At 41.4% G+C, this 16,511-nt stretch overlaps 2 protein-coding genes across 5 annotated transcripts in view; one reads left to right on the top strand and one right to left on the bottom strand.

The window, feature by feature from the left end:
- The first annotated feature begins 4,199 nt into the window (after positions 1 to 4,199).
- On the top strand, positions 4,200 to 8,030 carry ptchd3b (patched domain containing 3b). Of its 2 annotated transcripts, XM_045714475.1 has the most exons (4): positions 4,200 to 4,983; positions 5,163 to 5,284; positions 5,510 to 5,655; positions 6,138 to 8,030. In XM_045714475.1, exons 1-4 carry the CDS (start codon positions 4,270 to 4,272, stop codon positions 7,658 to 7,660), a joined length of 2,505 nt encoding a protein of 834 aa, XP_045570431.1. In that variant the 5' UTR covers positions 4,200 to 4,269; the 3' UTR covers positions 7,661 to 8,030. The 2 variants fall into 2 exon arrangements, with proteins under 2 accessions (XP_045570431.1, XP_014045092.2); XM_014189617.2 differs by having other exon boundaries at positions 5,510 to 8,030.
- Positions 8,031 to 8,388: 358 nt separating this feature from the next.
- LOC106598156 (ATP-dependent zinc metalloprotease YME1L1) overlaps positions 8,389 to 16,511 on the bottom strand; it is a 33,877-nt gene continuing 25,754 nt past the window's right edge. For all 3 annotated transcript variants that reach the window (XM_014189223.2, XM_014189227.2, XM_014189229.2), the window contains 5 exons: positions 16,232 to 16,383; positions 12,203 to 12,329; positions 11,709 to 11,782; positions 11,322 to 11,408; positions 8,389 to 11,042 (listed from right to left, as the gene is read on the bottom strand). In XM_014189223.2, coding sequence (XP_014044698.2) covers positions 10,899 to 11,042; positions 11,322 to 11,408; positions 11,709 to 11,782; positions 12,203 to 12,329; positions 16,232 to 16,383 — 584 coding nt within the window. In that variant the 3' untranslated portion in view covers positions 8,389 to 10,898. The remainder of the gene's footprint in view (positions 11,043 to 11,321; positions 11,409 to 11,708; positions 11,783 to 12,202; positions 12,330 to 16,231; positions 16,384 to 16,511) is intronic.

The raw sequence follows: 16,511 nt of genomic DNA, 5'->3' as shown, positions 1-16,511 counted from the left end.
GACTTGCCTAGTTTAAATAAAAAAATATATATTTAAAAACAAATTGTGTGAGGCTCTATTGTCAATCAATCATTAGTGTATTTTTGTTTGACCCACTCCACGCGAATGTGACCAGACATGACTGAAACAGGAACTGACATAATGTAGGCTATACAGTGGATAGCCTATACACAAATTATGTTATATATTGAGGCTCTCTCTCAGTAATTGATTGTACAATGAACACACATATGATTTCATTTTGTGAGTGTATGATACGGGGGTTGGGGCCATGTTTATTTCGACATTATAAAGAAAAACTTCTATAAACAATGGAAACACTGCCATGTTGATCTGAGCCTTGTTGTTGGAAAATCACATTAGTGTGTGACTTTTGGGTGACGCTGACGCGGCTTCTCCCCACCTCACTCCTCGACTTTCGTTTACAGCCGGTTGCTTTCGCCGTACCACTCAAACGCGTCCATATTATTATTCCTTACGTTTTCATTTTTGTGAAAAACAATTTAATATCGAAGGAGTGCCTTTCATTTGACGGCCTGCAGTCCTGCGCCACACGTCCGTTAGACCCGATGACGTATTCTGCGCATGCGCTACGCTAGCTAAATCGCATACAAGCGTGATGGGTGATTTCTATGGAAGAAGCAGTTTCGGCATATCTTCATGCTGTACTGTCTTTGCAAGTAGTATACACAGCTACGTCACACATCAGTCGATAAGAAGGAGTGGACTTTTATTTAAAGGGACAGTATTACGAATTCCCATAGAACATCACCACGACTGATATTTATCTGATATAATTCTGACTATGTATCTATTACAAAACACAGACGGCCAGACCATAACACAAAATACAGTACACATTACTCCATGACTCAGTGTAGTAACAAAGCTTGTTGAGAAGAGATTATATTGAGAAAAAAAGAAGCAAAACCCAGCCTTATATCAACCTTACTATGACTTTTTAAATAAATGATTTGTGAACCATTTGTTTAGTGTGTATGAAGACTTTACAATGTCCTATTAAGTTTTTATAAGTTGTTGGTTTTAAGTGACTGAAATTTGAGGTGATTTGGCCATGCTGTTTTGAACTTTAGTTTAACTTAGTTTATTACGATACACGTCAGACAACTTAAATAGTGCCTCCATTACAGCTGCCTGGCCAATTGCTTGCTTATGTACCCTAGTGATTAGAGCTATCGAGACTCAGATGACTAAAGACAGACTTCATGGATTCATTCCTAAGAGGAGCCGAATTGTTATCTAATCCACTTTTGCTCATCTAATGTCATATTGTTTCAAAATCAAATCAAATTGTATTGGTCACATACACATATTTAGCAGATGTTATTGCGGGTGTAGCGAAAATGCTTTGTGTTCCTAGCTCCAACAGTGCAGTAATATCTAACAATTCACAACAATACACACAAATGTAAAAGGAATAAAGAAATGTATAAATATGAGATCGAGCAACGTCAGAGTGGCATTGATTAAAATACAGTAGAAAAGAATACAGTATATACATATGAGATGAGTAAAGCAGTATGTAAACATTATTTAAACATTATTAAAGTGACTAGTGTTCCATTATCAAAGTGGCCAATGATTCTAAGTCTATTTTATATAGGTCAGCAGCCTCTAAGGTGCAGGGTTGCGTAACCGGGTGGAAGCCAGCTAGTGATGGCTACGTATTAAACACTCTGATGGGACTGTTACTCGGGTGGTTGATGTCCTTGATGATCTTTTTGGCCTTCCTGTGACATCGGGTGCTTTAGGTGTCCTGGAAGGCAGGTAGTTTTCCCCCGGTGATGCGTTGGGCAGACTGCACCACCCTCTGTAGAGCCCTGCGATTGCGGGCGGTGCAGTTGCTGTACCAGGCGGTGATATAGCCCGACAGGATACTCTCAATTTAGTATCTGTAAAAGTTTGTGAGGGTTTTAGTGGCCAAGCCAGATTTCTTCAGCCTCCTGAGGTTGAAGAGGCGCTGTTGCGCCTTCTTCACAACACTGTCTGTGTGGGTGGACCATTTCAGATCGTCAGTGATGTGTACGCCGAGGAACTTGAAGCTTTCCACTTTCTCCACTGCAGTCCCGTCGATGTGGATAGGGGCGCGCTCCATCTGCTGTTTCCTGAAGTCCACGATCAGCTCCTTTGTGTTGTTGACGTTGAGCGAGAGGTTATTTTCCTGGCACCACTTTCCCAGGGCCCTCACCTCCTCCCTGTAGGCTGTCTTGTCATTGTTGGTAATCAGGCCTACTACTGTAGTGTCGTCTGCAAACTTGAGGTTTGAGTTGGAGGCGTGCTTGGCCATGCAGTCATTGGTGAACAGGGAGTACAGGAGGAGGCTGAGCATGCACCCTTGTGGGTCCCTTGGGTTGAGGGTTGAGGATCAGCGAAGTGGAGGTGTCGTTTCCTACCTTCACCACCATCACCACAACTTCATCTCAACCTCTAATATTTAATCATACAGTATGATCATCTCTCAGTCAAAATAATAAACTCTCAACCATGAGAATATATGCTCTAAAAAGTAAACAGTGATGTACTGTATTAAAGCATATGCCATTCATTTGTTTGCATGTGTATTTTGGTTCCTTGAAAGACAACACAGATTAACCTGGTGCTGCGTATAGCTTCCTGTTGTCACGTCCTGACCAGTATAAGGGGTTATTTGTTATTGTAGTTTGGTCAGGGCGTGGCAGGGCGTGTTTGGTTTGTGTGTTTCAGGGTTTTTGGTTTATGTTCTATATTTTCTATATGTTTATCTAGTTTTTCTATTTTTATGTTGGTGTTTTGGAACGACCTCCAATTAGAGGCAGCTGGTTGTCGTTGTCTCTAATTGGAGGCCATATTTAAGTGGGTTAGTTTTCTCTTGTGTTTGTGGGTGGTTGTTTCCTGTATAGTCTGTCCACCTTACGGGACTGTTTTTGGTGTTTGTTTGGTTTAAGTGTTTTTTCTTCAATAGATTAAGAAGATGATCAATATACCCGCTGCATTTTGGTCCACCTACAACGACGCATGTGACACCTGTCTTTACATGAGTTTTACTTCCTTATGTTGAGTGGAGGTTTACATAATATGGCTTACAGGTAAATTGGTCTCTTGTGCTCTGGGGCAATAAGGAAGCCTCTGATGAGAAGTTGCAAAGGCACATTTTAATAACACTGACCAATGTTTTCTTTCTATAATTTTCCTTTAAAAAATCTAATAAATTGATCAATGTTTCCTTTAATTCATTAAAGTATGAATTTACACAGGTCTGTGTTGCCAATATACACAATTTGATTAATATTGTTGCTCACACAGCAGACAGATTTTGTTGAACTACTACATATAACATAATCCCAATGCACGATTATCTATTTTTTGTAGATTTAATTTCGGGTTTGCAAGATCCCAGCCAGCATTGTGTGATTTAAAGCTATGGTCAGTCAGCAACATGCTGTAGTGAGTTAGCATTGTTCTTGAGCTGGTTGAATGATTTAGCCCCAGGTTGGATGGACGGGAAACCAGGATGTTCATTTAGATAGAGGTAGAGAACTCAATCTTTTAATTACATGGTGCTACAGTATCACTGACAAAGTATTGATCAACACTACAACGACCCATTGTTCCCTGGATGAACAAAAGCCTATCTGTAAAGGATCAGATTACTCTTTGATGTTTCTTCCATAGGCATATATTGATTCCAATGCTGATTGATATGAGCCAATAACGGTAAATAGTACAAACAAGGATTTTATTTCATTGAAACTCTATGAATCTATGGTATAAGTACTGTTGAATTGGAATCTTGTTGTGTAGTTTGACTGTTTTGAATATCAGTTGTGAGGCATCAACAGCCCAACGCCAACTGACATGACCACACTTTTGCCCAAGGTTTCATTCATAATGCACTTTATCATGTTATTTCAAAACAGAAACTCTAAAATTATGAGATTTTTTTTTTCATGACTGTTATACTGAAAACTGTGCGAGGACGAGGGCTTCATTTCTTCCACAACATGAGGAATAAAGTTTAGACAGTGGAACACTGGTGCCATTGATAACAACCTAGCTATACATCCAATGATGAGATAGATGGTTATTGGCCAATTTTCTTTGCTACCTGATAGTCAGGCTCCATCCATATATGTAAATATCCCTGTTGATGAAGGGGTAATAAAAGCTGTGGTTATCCATACTGAGGACTGAGGCACACAGAGAGGTGAACTCTACTGCTCTGTGGACTGCTTTAGTGCATCTGAATTTATAAAGAGACCAACATTAGCTATGGCGAAATACCGCACAGACTGCATAGAAAAACCGATCCGCATGTGTTTTAGAATAATCGGCCACTTCATAGGAACACACCCGTGGTGGTTCTTCATCATCCCTGTCATTATCTCAACGGCATTAGGAAGTGGATTTTACTCTTTGGAAGACAGAACATCTAACAATATTGAAAAAGAGTTTACACCTCTAGAGGGACCAGCCAAGATGGAGAGAACTTTTATTCAAGAATATTTCCCACAAAATCAATCCATGTTTTCCAGCTTGAGGTTGAACACAGATGGAACATATGCATGTTTCATAGCCACATCCAAGACAAACATTTTGACAGTGCCACTACTTGAGGAAATATTAGTATTGGACAGCAAAGTTCGGAACATGACTGTGGAGTTTGAGGATGAACTGTTGCAATATGTGGATATTTGCGCAACAGTGAATGGAAGTTGTTCCTCCAATGCCATATTGAACATTATAGACTACAATGCCAGCAATATTGATCTTATTAATTTGACATTTCCAACACATATTTCTACATCTGGCAGGGTTTCCTTGAGGTCAACACTTGGTAGTGTGAAAATAAACAACTCAATTGTTCAAAGTGCCAAGGCAATACAACTTTTTTACTATTTACGAGAATTCAACGAAACAAGAAGCGACATTTGGCTGGCTGAGTTTATTAAGTTGCTCTCAGAAGAATCAACAAATGTCACAGAGGTGAGATACCATACATCCCTAACATCCCTATCTATATATTTCAATGTTTTATTTTTTTTATTTTTTTCTGCCTAGTCCTGCAAAGTATGTTTCTTTGTAAAATGTGTTTTATAATTTAACATTTAAAAAAATATAGATATTTTTAAACATATTTTTCTTTTTTTTGTCTCTTTTTCTAGGTGTCGTATTCTACATCCATGTCAAGACAGTGGGAATTCGAGAAACTTCCAAAGTCTATTGTTCCTCTTTTTTCCATAACATATACTATTACCATGTCTTTTACAATTGTTTCATGTTTAAGGTTAGTACATTTATCTCCTTTATGTTACATGAAGTAGATGTACATGTGAGGGGTGGTGGTGGGGGGATTGAGGGTTAGTTACATAGCACATGCTTATGACAAAATGGTGGGATCGAAGCAATGTGCCGCATGGACACCCTTTAAAAAAATGGCAACGTAATTTCCATGTATGCAGTGCATACAATATGTATGGAAAGACACTTTAAATGGTTTTAATTTCATCAGGTTGGACAACGTGAGGAATAAGGTGTGGGTAGCCACCATTGGAGTCTTTTCCACAGGACTAGCAGTTCTTTCAAGTTTCGGGATGCTGTTGTTAATAGGTGTGCCATTCGTCATGACTGTTTCTACCTGCCCATTCTTGATACTGGGTAAGGGGAAAGCTCCGCCTCCTTTCTCTTCAAACCTTCATTAGTATTTGCTTTCCATTCCTCCACACCTCATCAAAGACAAACACATTTGGTAATTATTGAAGGTAAAAGAGCTTCATACCCAGAGGGCAAATAACTTCCTTCCAGTATACAACCAGACCATGACGTAATTGCAACCAGTTTTGCCCACTGGTTAAGGCCTTCAAATTCATATTCTAGTGTCTCACGGAACAGATTCTTCTAACACACCACAAATTCTTTGTTTTAATGTCACAAATTACTTAAATGTCATGAATGTTCATGCCTTTCTCTTGTCTCAACCCACTGGGCACAGACGTCAATTCAACATCTTTCCCAAATTGGTTCCACGTAATTTCATTGAAAATGACATGGAAGCAACATTGATTCAACCAGTGTGTGCCCAGTGGGAAGTCATGTTCATGTTTACCGCCTCGCTCAACGACAAACCCTTTGTGTTTAAGGTATTGGAATTGACGACATGTTCATCATGATTTCCTGTTGGCAGAAGACCAATGTCCATGATAGCGTGGTGGATCGTCTGGCCGACACCTATCAAGATGCCGCCATCTCCATCTCTATAACCACGATAACGGATGTCCTGGCACTGTACCTGGGCTTCAGCTCACCCTTTGGCTCTGTTCAGAGCTTCTGTCTTTACGCCGGCACAGCTATCCTTTTCTGTTACATCTACAACATCCTATTCCTTGGTGCGTTCTTAGCACTGAATGGCCAGAGGGAAACTAGCAACCGGCACTGGTTCACCTGTGTGAAGATTCCAGTGGATTGTCCTCCTGGGAAGTCGAGAAGGTATGCAATCTGCTGCGTTGGTGGGGCCTATGATCATGACACCGGGACAGAGGAGGAGCAACCAATTAGCGGCTTCTTTGGGAAGTATTACGGTCCATTTCTGACCCAGAAATGGACTAAAGCGTCCATTGTAGTTCTCTACGCCGGGTATCTGGCTGTCAGCGTCTATGGATGTGTTGAAATGAAGGAGGGTATTGACCTAAGGAACCTGGCTTCAGATGATTCCTACATTTCCAAATATTATGACAAAAGTATGGACTTCTCTCACTATGGTCCAATCATTATGGTGGCTGTTAATGAGTCACTTGCCTACTGGGAAGAAGACCAGCACAAAAATCTCAACTCCTGCATTACAGATTTTTATAAATTGAAATATGTTGACAAAAACTTCTTTCTTTCCTGGCTAGATTCTTTCCAAAGCTTTGCAAAGGATCTTGATATAAACTCTGAAAATACCTTCATAGGAAACCTGCTTCACTTCTTGGAAAAACGTCCAATGACCAGTCAGGACATTAATTTCGATGCAGATAACAAGATCCGCTCATCTCGCTTCTTTCTTCAGACGCTAAACATCAGCACGACAAAGGAACAGAAGGACATGCTGATAAGCCTCAGAGAAACTGCTAAAAAATGCCACATCAAATTAGTGGTTTATCATCCATCGTTTATCTACTTAGACCAGTACACTGTTATTGTGCATAACACCACCCAGACTATCGTGGTTGCCACAGTGTTGATGCTGGCGATCTCCTTACTCCTGATACCCAACCCGCTCTGTTCGCTGTGGGTGGCGTTCTCCATTGGGTCGGTGATTGTGGGTGTAGCTGGATTCATGGGACTATGGGACGTGTCCCTAGACTCAATCTCCATGATAAATCTGATCATCTGTATCGGTTTCTCAGTCAACTTTTCCGCCCATGTCTCGTACGCCTTTGTCTCGAGCAGCAAGGCCGACTCGAACGAAAAGGCTGTGGATGCGCTGGCCCACCTGGGTTTCCCCATAGTGCAAGGAGCTGTCTCCACCCTTTTAGGGGTGGTGGCGCTCTCTTTCTCAGATAGCTACATCTTCAGGACTTTTTTCAAACTCATTTTTTTGGTTATTACGTTCGGGCTGGTTCACGCTGTTGCTTTCCTTCCTGTGTTTTTGACATTCGTTGGGATGTGCAGAAATGGGTGATATAGATATGCAACACTAAATACATCATGTAAATAAAACATACAATACTTTTTTTTATGTTAGTGTGAATGAATTAAGGAACGTAAAATAGGTTACAACCAATTCACGCCACTAGCTATTCATCTTCGGACATAATCATTGGATATTGACGTGAAACCACACCTGTTAACATTACAGCGTCAACCTTTTTGGTTATCAGTATGGTTTCCCTTCATCTGCGATTGATTGGTCTGATTTTCTTATCTATGTTTTTCTCTTTGCTGTAATTTGACATTTTATGTACTTATACTGTAGACTTTAAGCTGCATTGGCAACACTTGTGTTCTATAAAAGTTGCATACTGTATTATAAATAAAAAATGTCTATTTTACACATTTGATTTTGTCAGTGTATTTACACAGGTGCAAAATGTTTGCAATGACTAGTATATTTGAACATCTGGATAAAGTTAAGATAATTTTCTTTAAAAAAATATATATATATATACACACACATGTATATAGATAATTTCTTTATCAAGTTTAGTTCATTTTCGACTTGCCTTGGGTGTTGTCGTTTAACCCAAATCGTTAGCTGATGTTATTGATCAACGTCCAGAATCTTCTGGCAAGTATTTGTGAATATATAATCAACTACACTGTAGTTCAACATGCATACATTCTGATGTTCAGGAAAGGTGTGCATATCAAACCGATCAACAACATTAAAAAAAACACTGAAGACAGCCACAGGGTTTAATTTATTTACTTCAGCTGCACATTCAATTCCTCTAACGTCTGTCGTCATATCGTTGAGAGAATAAAACACGTGTCAGCCAATTGTTGAGCCAGTCAATGCATACGCAGCCCAAAAGCCTTCTATCGATATACAGTGTTCCCGTTAAACCACATTCATATATACACAACTAAAAGGTGGGAAAAAGGGGCAAAAACAGGAGCTCGAAATATGTCACTTAGGCAAGTAAAACACTAAAATGTACAAAGCATACCAATAAGTTACGCTGGTTATATACTGTATACCCAATTGCACAGTGTATCATGATAGTAATATTTGCCTCTAAAGAAAAGTTTATTCATAATAAATGCTAAAAAGGTATGGTCTTTAAACCTCTATTGTATCGCAATCTTAACATTTCCAACTCGACATCAGAAGATGTTTCAAAGGATTTCAACGTTCTTGGCTAAAGCGTTCATGCTAACCAAAGATGGAGATACTAGATTGTTGAAGCGATTGAGTATTGTCTACAAATGCATGTGACCGTTTCCCTTAAAGGCTTACACATCAGCAAATGACTATGACGGTCCTTGCTTACACCACGAGGTTCTGTGCTTAAAAACATACAACGTGAGGACATGTAAAGAAGAGATTCACAGATCTACTGAGGTAACGGTAGAGACACCTGGTGTTCAGATGGGAATACACAGCAGAAGTGGGGTGAACCAGGATGAGGTGGTTGTAGGGTCTTCTAGGTTTCATTGTTACTTTGACAATTGTTTAGAAACCAGATAACTTGAGGTATTTCGTAATTAAATGAATGAAAGAATGTTAGCCGAATTGAAACCAAAAACTACAAGGATTTAATGGCCCGTCACTGCTTAATACACCAAAGTTGGGTTTGAAGTAACAAAGCATTTTTTTCGAAGCACAGCAGCATTTCCTTCCATCTATATACACACACACACACACACACACACACACAGCATTTACATATTTTATCACATAAATACATTCAGACTAAGAGACATTAGAATTTTGGGTTAAGTCCAAACAGTCCCTAATCCATGTACGTGTACATTCCCAAATGGCCACCTTTGAAACAGCAACTGTTACACACACGGCTCAGACAAACCTGGGAATATTGGTAGACTACTTATGGAGAATCAGATTCCATTTGACTTATTACAGAGACATGATTGAAAGTCTCATGTAGAAACAAATGTCTTTTTATGGAGGATAGATGGTTTCATTGTGATTCTGGAGGTCTAGAGCAAGACATTGAATCAATGGACTTGGCCTTTTACTGAGCATAAAACATTTAAACACATTTACATATACACAGTAACTTCAGGAAGTATTCATCACACCATTTCACTTATTCCACATTTTGTTGTGTTACAGTCTGAATTCAAAATGGATTGAATATTTTTTTTTAAATCCTTACCCATCTTCAAACAATAACCCCATAATGACAAAGTGAAAACATGTAAAAAAATGTTTTACAAAAATAATAATAATCTAATTTGTATAAGTATTCACATCAATACATGTTAGAATCACCTTTGGCAGTGATTACCCAGTCTTTCTGGGTAAGTCTCAAACAGCTTTGCACACCTGGATTGTACAATATTTGCACATTATTATTTTTTAAATTATTCAAGTTCTTTCAAGTTGGTTATTAATCATTGCTAGACAGCCATTTTCTAGCTATAGCTTTTCAAGCAGATTTAAGTTAAAACTGTAACTAGGCCACTCAGGAACATTCAATGTCGTCTTGGTAAGCAACTCCAGCGAATATTTGGCCTTGTGTTTGAGGTTATTGTCCAGCTGAAATGTGACTGAGTTGGGCAGGAAGCCTATATCTTTGTAGTGACTTGGTATATTGATCCAAAGTGTAATTAATAACTTCACCATGCTCAAAGGGATATTCAATGTCTGCTTTTTTAAATGTTTTACCCATCTCCCAATATGTGCCCTTCTTTGCGAGGCATTGGAAAACCTCCCTGGTCTTTGTGGTTGAATCTGTGTATAAAATGTACTGCATGACTGAGGGACCGTACAGACAATTAATTGTATGTGTGTGGGGTACAGAGATGAGGTAGTCCTTCCAAAAAAATCACATTAAAACACTATTATTGCACAGAGTGAGTCTATGCAACTTGTTAAGCACATTTTTACTCCTGAACTTATTTAAGCTTGCCATAACAAAGGAGTTGATCACTTACTGAGTCAAGACATTTCAGCTTTTCATTTTTTATAAAATTTGTAAACATTTCTAAAAACATAATTCCACTTTTATATTATGGGGCATTGTGTGTAGGCCAGTGACACAAAAACTTAATTTAATCTGTTTTAAATTCAGGCTGTGAATACTTCCTGAAGGCACTGTACATACACATGTACAGCTCCGTAGCTCTGTTTGCGTAGACTGTGAAATCACTGTGGACAGCGATGTATTGTCTTCCCACCCCTCACCCGATCTCCCAAATTAACCAGAGTGACACCTCCACCCTTGGAAGTCTCATCTTGTCTCCAAGCCCTTGCCCTCCAGGACCATCTTGATCTCTCTGGCATCCAGCGTCTCGTATTGCAGCAGGGCATTGGCTAGGTTCTGGTGTTCTTTGGCGTGAGACTTGAGGAGAGCCCTGGCCCGCTCGTACGAATCCTGGGGACCATACAAACCAGAGGAGTTAACACATGTAGGGGTTGAGTGAATTTCTGAAAAGGGCTTGTATATATTACAGTGAAATTAGGGCTTACACACACACACACACACACACACACACACACACACACACGTAAATTGTGCCTGTTATTTCCCTAAACTGTGATACTCCGAATATGCTCGGTTAGAGAAAAGGGGAAGATTAATAAAAAATAAAAAAACACAAGCCAAAGAGCACTGGGTCAGGGGCTTGGAAGGATGATGGAGGTGGAAACGTACCTTCAAAAGTTTCCTGACTTCGTGTTCGATGGCAGCCTGTGTCTCTGGGCTCTGCTTGGTTTGGTCAGTGTAGGTCATGACACCCAGCTACAACACAGGTGAGTGAGTGAGTGAGTGAGTGAGTGAGTGAGTGAGTGAGTGTGTGAGTGCGCGTGTGTGAGTGACAACGGGGAGAGAGAGAGAGAATACAATATATATGTAGTGCTGCAAAATTGGGTGGTTGCTATTCATGCCAATAAAGCTAAATGAATTGAGAATCAGGGTTCAAAGTTCAACACTACATGTCCTGAAAGGTATACAGTAAAAACAGCAGGACTTTGCTGACGCTTTATTAGACATGACTTCATTTTGTCTCTCCCGACCAAACGTCCAGCATCCATAACTTACCCTCTCACACATACCAAATCTGGTCACCATCATTTTTGCAATTCTGGTGGCAGCATCAAAGTCACTTGATGCACCTGAAAAAAAAAAAAGAAGTTGAACATGTTGTTTATATAGAATTTGTTTAGTCTTTAAAAAAATGAAGCACTTTTGGAAAATGATTAATGGGCTAAAAGATATCAATGTCTCAGTGAGATACAGCGCGGTGCTGGCAACACTAATGATGTGCGTTCGATTCCTGCATGGGCCACATAATACTGAAAATATGTGTCACTGTTAATCTCCGCAATTCTGTAAATCAGTTTGAATAAACAGATAAATGACCATATCATACCCTCAAAAACATAAATGCCCAACATTTAGAATGAATATTATACATTTGGATGACAGGATGATACCCCTTGAGACGCACCATCCTGTTTTGAGGAATATTCTTATTACACTACAGTACTGCACAAGGTGTATACTGTAATTCCCTCCTACACCCCCTTGCATACCAGTGGTGATGAACTCGTTGCCAAATATGATCTCCTCTGCCACACGGCCTCCCATGCTGACGTCTATCTGGGCCAGCAGCTGAGCACGCGTCTCGCTCCAGCGGTCATCAGCTGGGAGCATGGACACCTGGAAGACAGTGGGGGGGGAAGGAGTGAGGCCTGGAAGACAGTGGGGGGGGAGTGAGGCCTGGAAGACAGTGGGGGGGGAGTGAGGCCTGGAAGACAGTGGGGGGAGGGGGAGTGAGTGAGGCCTGGAAGGAGTGAGGCCTGGAAGACAGTGGGGGGGGAGTGAGGCCTGGAAGACAGTGGGGGGGAGTGAGGCCTGGAAGACAGTGGGGGGGAGTGAGGCCTGGAAGACAGTGGGGGGGGGGAGTGAGGCCTGGAAGACAGTGGGGGGGGAGTGAGGCCTGGAAGACAGTGGGGGGAGGGGGGAGTGAGTGAGGCCTGGAAGACAGTGGGGGGAGTGAGGCCTGGAAGACAGTGGGGGGGAGTGAGGCCTGGAAGACAGTGGGGGGAGGGGGGGAGTGAGGCCTGGAAGACAGTGGGGGGAGGGGGGAGTGAGTGAGGCCTGGAAGGAGTGAGGCCTGGAAGACAGTGGGGGGGGGAGTGAGGCCTGGAAGACAGTGGGGGGGAGGGGGGAGTGAGGCCTGGAAGACAGTGGGGGGGAGGGGGGAGTGAGGCCTGGAAGACAGTGGGGGGGAGGGGGAGTGAGTGAGGCCTGGAAGGGAGTGAGGCCTGGAAGACAGTGGGGGGGGAGTGAGGCCTGGAAGACAGTGGGGGGGGAGTGAGGCCTGGAAGACAGTGGGGGGGAGTGAGGCCTGGAAGACAGTGGGGGGGAGTGAGGCCTGGAAGACAGTGGGGGGGGAGTGAGGCCTGGAAGACAGTGGGGGGGGAGTGAGGCCTGGAAGACAGTGGGGGGGAGGGGGGAGTGAGGCCTGGAAGGAGTGAGGCCTGGAAGACAGTGGGGGGGGGGAGTGAGGCCTGGAAGACAGTGGGGGGGAGGGGGGAGTGAGGCCTGGAAGGAGTGAGGCCTGGAAGACAGTGGCAGGAAATGGAACTAACCATTTCACTCTTGATGTTTTTGGAAAAACATCAAAAACAACTATTTAAATTTGCCAGACAAAACCCCAGGAGGACTAAGGCATTTTTCATTATATCAAAATGAGGCCTTATGGTATTGGTCTGCTCAGTCGAATGGAGTCCTAAAAAACATGGAGGTACAGATAACCTACAGCTCCTTCAGAAAGTATTCATACCCCTCGACTTATTCCACATTTTGTTGCATTACAGGCAGCCTGAATTCAAACTTGATTAAATAGATCCCCCCCTCACACAATACCCCAAAATGACAAATTGAAAACATGTTTTTTTACAAATCTTGGCAAATTTATTGGAAATGAAATAAATATCTACATAAGTATTTACACCACTTTGCCATGACACTCCAAATTGAGCTCATGTGCATCCAATTTCCTTTGATCATCCTTCAGATGACGCTACAACTTGATTGGATTTCACCTGTGACCAATTCAATTGTTAGGACATGATTTAGAAAGAAAAACACCTGTCTATATACACTGAGTGTACAAAACATTAAGAACACCTTCCTAATATTGAGTTGAACCCCATTTAGCCATCAGAACAGCCTCAATTCGTCGGGGCATGGACTCTACAAGGTGTTGAAAGCATTCCACAGGGATGCTGGTCCTTGATGACTCCAATGCTTCCCATAGTTGTGTCAAGTTGGCTGGATGTCCTTTGGGTGGTGGACCATTCTTAATACACACTGGAAACTGTTGAGCGTGAAAAACCCTGCAGCGTTGCAGTTCTTGACACACTCGAACCGGTGCACCTGATACCTCGTTCAATGCCACTTAAATATTGTCTTCCTCAATCACCCTCTGAATGGCACACATACACAATCCATGTCAAGGCTTAAAAAATATTATTTAACCTGTTTCCTCCACTTTATCTACACTGAAGTGGACTTAACAGGTGACATTAATAAGGGATCATAGCTTCCACCTGGATTCACCTGGTCAGTCTGTCATGGAAATAGGTGTCCATAATGTTTTGTACACTCAGTGTAAGGTCCCACAGTTGACAGTGCATGTCAGAGCAGAAGCTATACCATGAAGTCCAAGGAACTGTCCGTAGATCGCCGAAATATAATTGTGATGAGGGAAGGGTATAAAACAATTTCTTGAGTGTTGAAAGTTTCCAAGAGCACTGTGGTCTCCATCATTGGGAAATTGAGAAGAAAAAAAATTTGAACTACCCAGACTCCGCCTACAACTGTCCGTCCGACCAAACTGAGCAGCCGGGCAAGAAGGACCTTGGTCAGGGAGGTGACCAAGAACCCAATGACCACTCTGACAGAACTACAGAGTTCCTTGGCTGAGATGGGAGAACCTGCTAGAAGAACAACAGTCTCTACGACACTTCATCAATCTGGATTTTATGGGAGAGTGGCCAGATAGAAGTCACTCCTGAGAAAAAGGCACATGACAGCACGCCTGGAGTTTGCAAAAAGTCACATGAAAGACTGATCATAAGACAAAAGATTGTGGTCTGATGAGACAAAAATGTAAGTATTTGCCCTGAATGCAAAGCGTTATGTCTGGAGAAAACCAGGCACAGCTCATCACCCGTCTAACACCATCCCTACTGTGAAGCATGGTGGTGGCAGCATCATGCTACAGGGATGCTTTTTAGCACCAGGTACTGGGAGACTGGTAAGGATGGAGGAACAATGAATGAAGCCAAATACAGGTAAATCATTGATGAGAACCTGCTTCAGAGTGCAAACGACCTTAGACTGGGATGAAGATTTACATTTCAACAGGACAATGACCTCAAGCATACAGCCAAAGCAATGCTGGAAATGGCTTCAGAACAAGAATGTGAAAGTCCTTGAGTGACCCAGCCAGACTTGAATCCCATTGAAAATCTGTGGAAAGACTTGAAGATTGCTGTTCACCACCACTCCCCATCTAACTTAACAGAGCTTGAGAAAAATCTGCAAGCTCTATTCACCAAAGGTGCTTCTACAAAGTATTGATTCAGTGGTGTGAAAACTTATGTAAATGAGATATTTTTCTATTACATTTTTCAATAAATTAGCAAAAATTTCTAAAAACATGTTTTTAGTTTGTCATTATGGGGTATTGTGTGCAGATGGTTGATACAAATATATAAATGTAATCCATTTTTAATTTAGGCTGTAACATAACAAAATGTGGTATAACAATCTCAAATAAAATTTAAAAAACTTAGGGCAAAAATGTAATCGGGTTTTCAAGCTTTTGGGGTGTTTTCAACAATGATGTATATAAACCCTGGATGGCTTTATACACATCTTGGTCCTCGGTTATAAAAAAGATTTCAGAAGCTAAAGAAATGCATTTATTAATGTCTAAATTTATTCTGACACATTTATTCTATTACACCTTAATGTAGACTTTTAAATTACATTATGTTAGCTAAACAAACAAAATGTAAATTATAATTCTTAAAAACAAATAAAAAATCCTGAAAGTATTCAAAGCCTCTCAATGGCCAATACATAGATAGATTGCTGATGCTAAGGTTTTACACATCATTGATTTTCAAGCTACTGTGGCTGGTAAATGCAGCCAAGAGATGGCAATGTTTCAAATAGGCCTAGCTTGTGCATCACTAGCTAACAACAACAAAATAAGCTAGCTAACTTGATTCTTCTTACAGGTATGTACTACTAAAGTAAAAACGCATTGGATTGGTGTAAACATGGGTGAGAGTTTCCTCCAACCATATGTTTTGCACCAGTCTCTGCGCTATTCTTTTTAAATCCAAGTCACAACAGCCTGTTGGGATTGAGGGAAAACGGTGAGGTGAGAGGATGGAAGATGTGTGAGAGTGTGTGTCTATAATAACCTTAGTGCACAGGACACGGTGTAAACGGTACAGTGAAATGCTACTGGTTGTAACCTTCCCTACCCATCTTGTTTTCTATAGATTTTAAATTTCCCCATTTCCATTCCTACTTACATGACCCAGCGTAGGTCCTCTGGGCATGATGGTGGCCTTGTTGATGGGCATGGCATCCTTGGTGTAATACGCCACGATAGCGTGGCCAGACTCGTGGTACGCCGTGATCTCCTTGTTCTTTTTGTCTATCTCCACACTCCTCCTCTCTGGGCCTGTGGGAGGGAAGCGAGACCGATAGAAGAGTTGATTTCCAAAACCTGCTCAAAGATCCTCGAATTCCAAATAAACTCCTAACCCCTACTTCAGGGATTATCAACTAGATTCAGCAGCGTGACAGTTT

This window comes from Salmo salar, chromosome ssa03, assembly GCF_905237065.1.
Source record: "Salmo salar chromosome ssa03, Ssal_v3.1, whole genome shotgun sequence".
In the NCBI taxonomy this organism is placed as follows: domain Eukaryota; kingdom Metazoa; phylum Chordata; class Actinopteri; order Salmoniformes; family Salmonidae; genus Salmo; species Salmo salar.
The sequence above is the reverse complement of the archived record's forward strand: the minus strand, read 5'-3'. Positions and strand labels throughout refer to the sequence as shown.